Genomic DNA, 1,313 nt, shown 5'->3' on the forward strand with positions numbered 1-1,313 from the left:
CTCCTGTAGCGACGACTTTGAAAGCACCACACGGTCAAGTGCCCTTCCCCTCCATAGCATGAAAGGTCCGAACGTGATAACGTCACATGATGTGCTAACGTGTAAGCACACAACTACATCGTACGGATAAAATTCGGACCAATACCAACTACCATCCGGATACACATCCGAGATTCACCACAGAGTCATTCTGTTGAGGTTGGTACAACCAAGGGAGACCACGTGCACCTTGCTCCAGTCCGAGATGTGAGCATCTTTTGCCGTCTCGCCAAGTCACGAAGTATACGAGAGCGGGCACTGCGACTGGTGTGCGCGAAGGACTGGGAGTCCAGTGTCCACGGGAGATGAATGCCCGTGGACACACAAAACAAAAGGTACTTGCATGTAACATCGCATTTCGATCTTACATCGATCTGACACAAAAGGATCTACAAGCGAAGAATCATGGTTCACGGGAGACGAGCGCCCGTGACCTGACACGACACATCTTGTCCACGGGAGATGAACGCCCGTGGACACCCCAACAAAAGGTACTGACGAAATGTTCAAGCGTACGAATCAAAATGATGAACACGTAGACAAGTGTTGATGAACACGAGCATCATACGACAATGGGGGCCTGGTGGGCGCACAACTTGCAACATAATATGAGCATGTCTCACTGATCTCATATCCCCCTTTCGTTCTGAATGGATCCACCTGGACTCTAGTCATGCGTCCCCGTGTATAGTGTTGACATGCGTTCGAGCAGGGATTGCCTCAAGTGCCCGCCCACCTTGGACTCACCAGCGCCAACTCTTGGACGATCCATGGAGTTGCACATACAGCATGACGAGGGCCATGGTGGTGGCGTCCGACGGCTGCTTGGTCTTGGGCAACAGCACCACGTTCACGTACACAAAATGCAGCTTATGCGGCGCGGGCGTGGTCTCTTCTGCGACGAGGATCCGTTCGATCCGGTTCATGGAGAACCGAGTGTCCACTTCAACGTGTTGTATCTCGATTTTACCACAGTCGGCCGCATGCGTGCCAAGCGACTCACATCCATCCAATCTTACATTTGAGGCCATTCCTCGCCGCATCAAGGGAACAAACAAACATCCATGGCTTCAACAAGCACACAAGAAGCCATAGATGGTTGTTTGGCCCCTTAGGTCGCACGATTGTCGATTGTGTCGGAGATTGTGTTTGTCTAGTGTGCAACCTTTGGACGTCTTGACACCTCCTTTTGACACTACGAGGAAATACTCGTTGCACGTTGACGTCCAACCAGAATGGAGAACGTTGCCCGCCATTGTCGATTTGGACACGTG

At 51.6% G+C, this 1,313-nt stretch overlaps 1 protein-coding gene across 1 annotated transcript; it reads right to left on the bottom strand.

Annotated features, from left to right (window-relative positions):
• Window positions 1-782: 782 nt before the first annotated feature.
• H310_15294 (hypothetical protein) lies at window positions 783-965 on the bottom strand (the record flags this gene model as incomplete). The annotated part of the gene is made up of 1 exon (XM_008883278.1): window positions 783-965. One exon carries the CDS (start codon window positions 963-965, stop codon window positions 783-785), a length of 183 nt encoding a protein of 60 aa, XP_008881500.1.
• Between the last annotated feature and the right edge of the window lie 348 nt (window positions 966-1,313).

The sequence above is a fragment of the Aphanomyces invadans genome, assembly GCF_000520115.1.
Source record: "Aphanomyces invadans strain NJM9701 unplaced genomic scaffold supercont1.308, whole genome shotgun sequence".
Taxonomy (NCBI): domain Eukaryota; phylum Oomycota; class Saprolegniomycetes; order Saprolegniales; family Verrucalvaceae; genus Aphanomyces; species Aphanomyces invadans.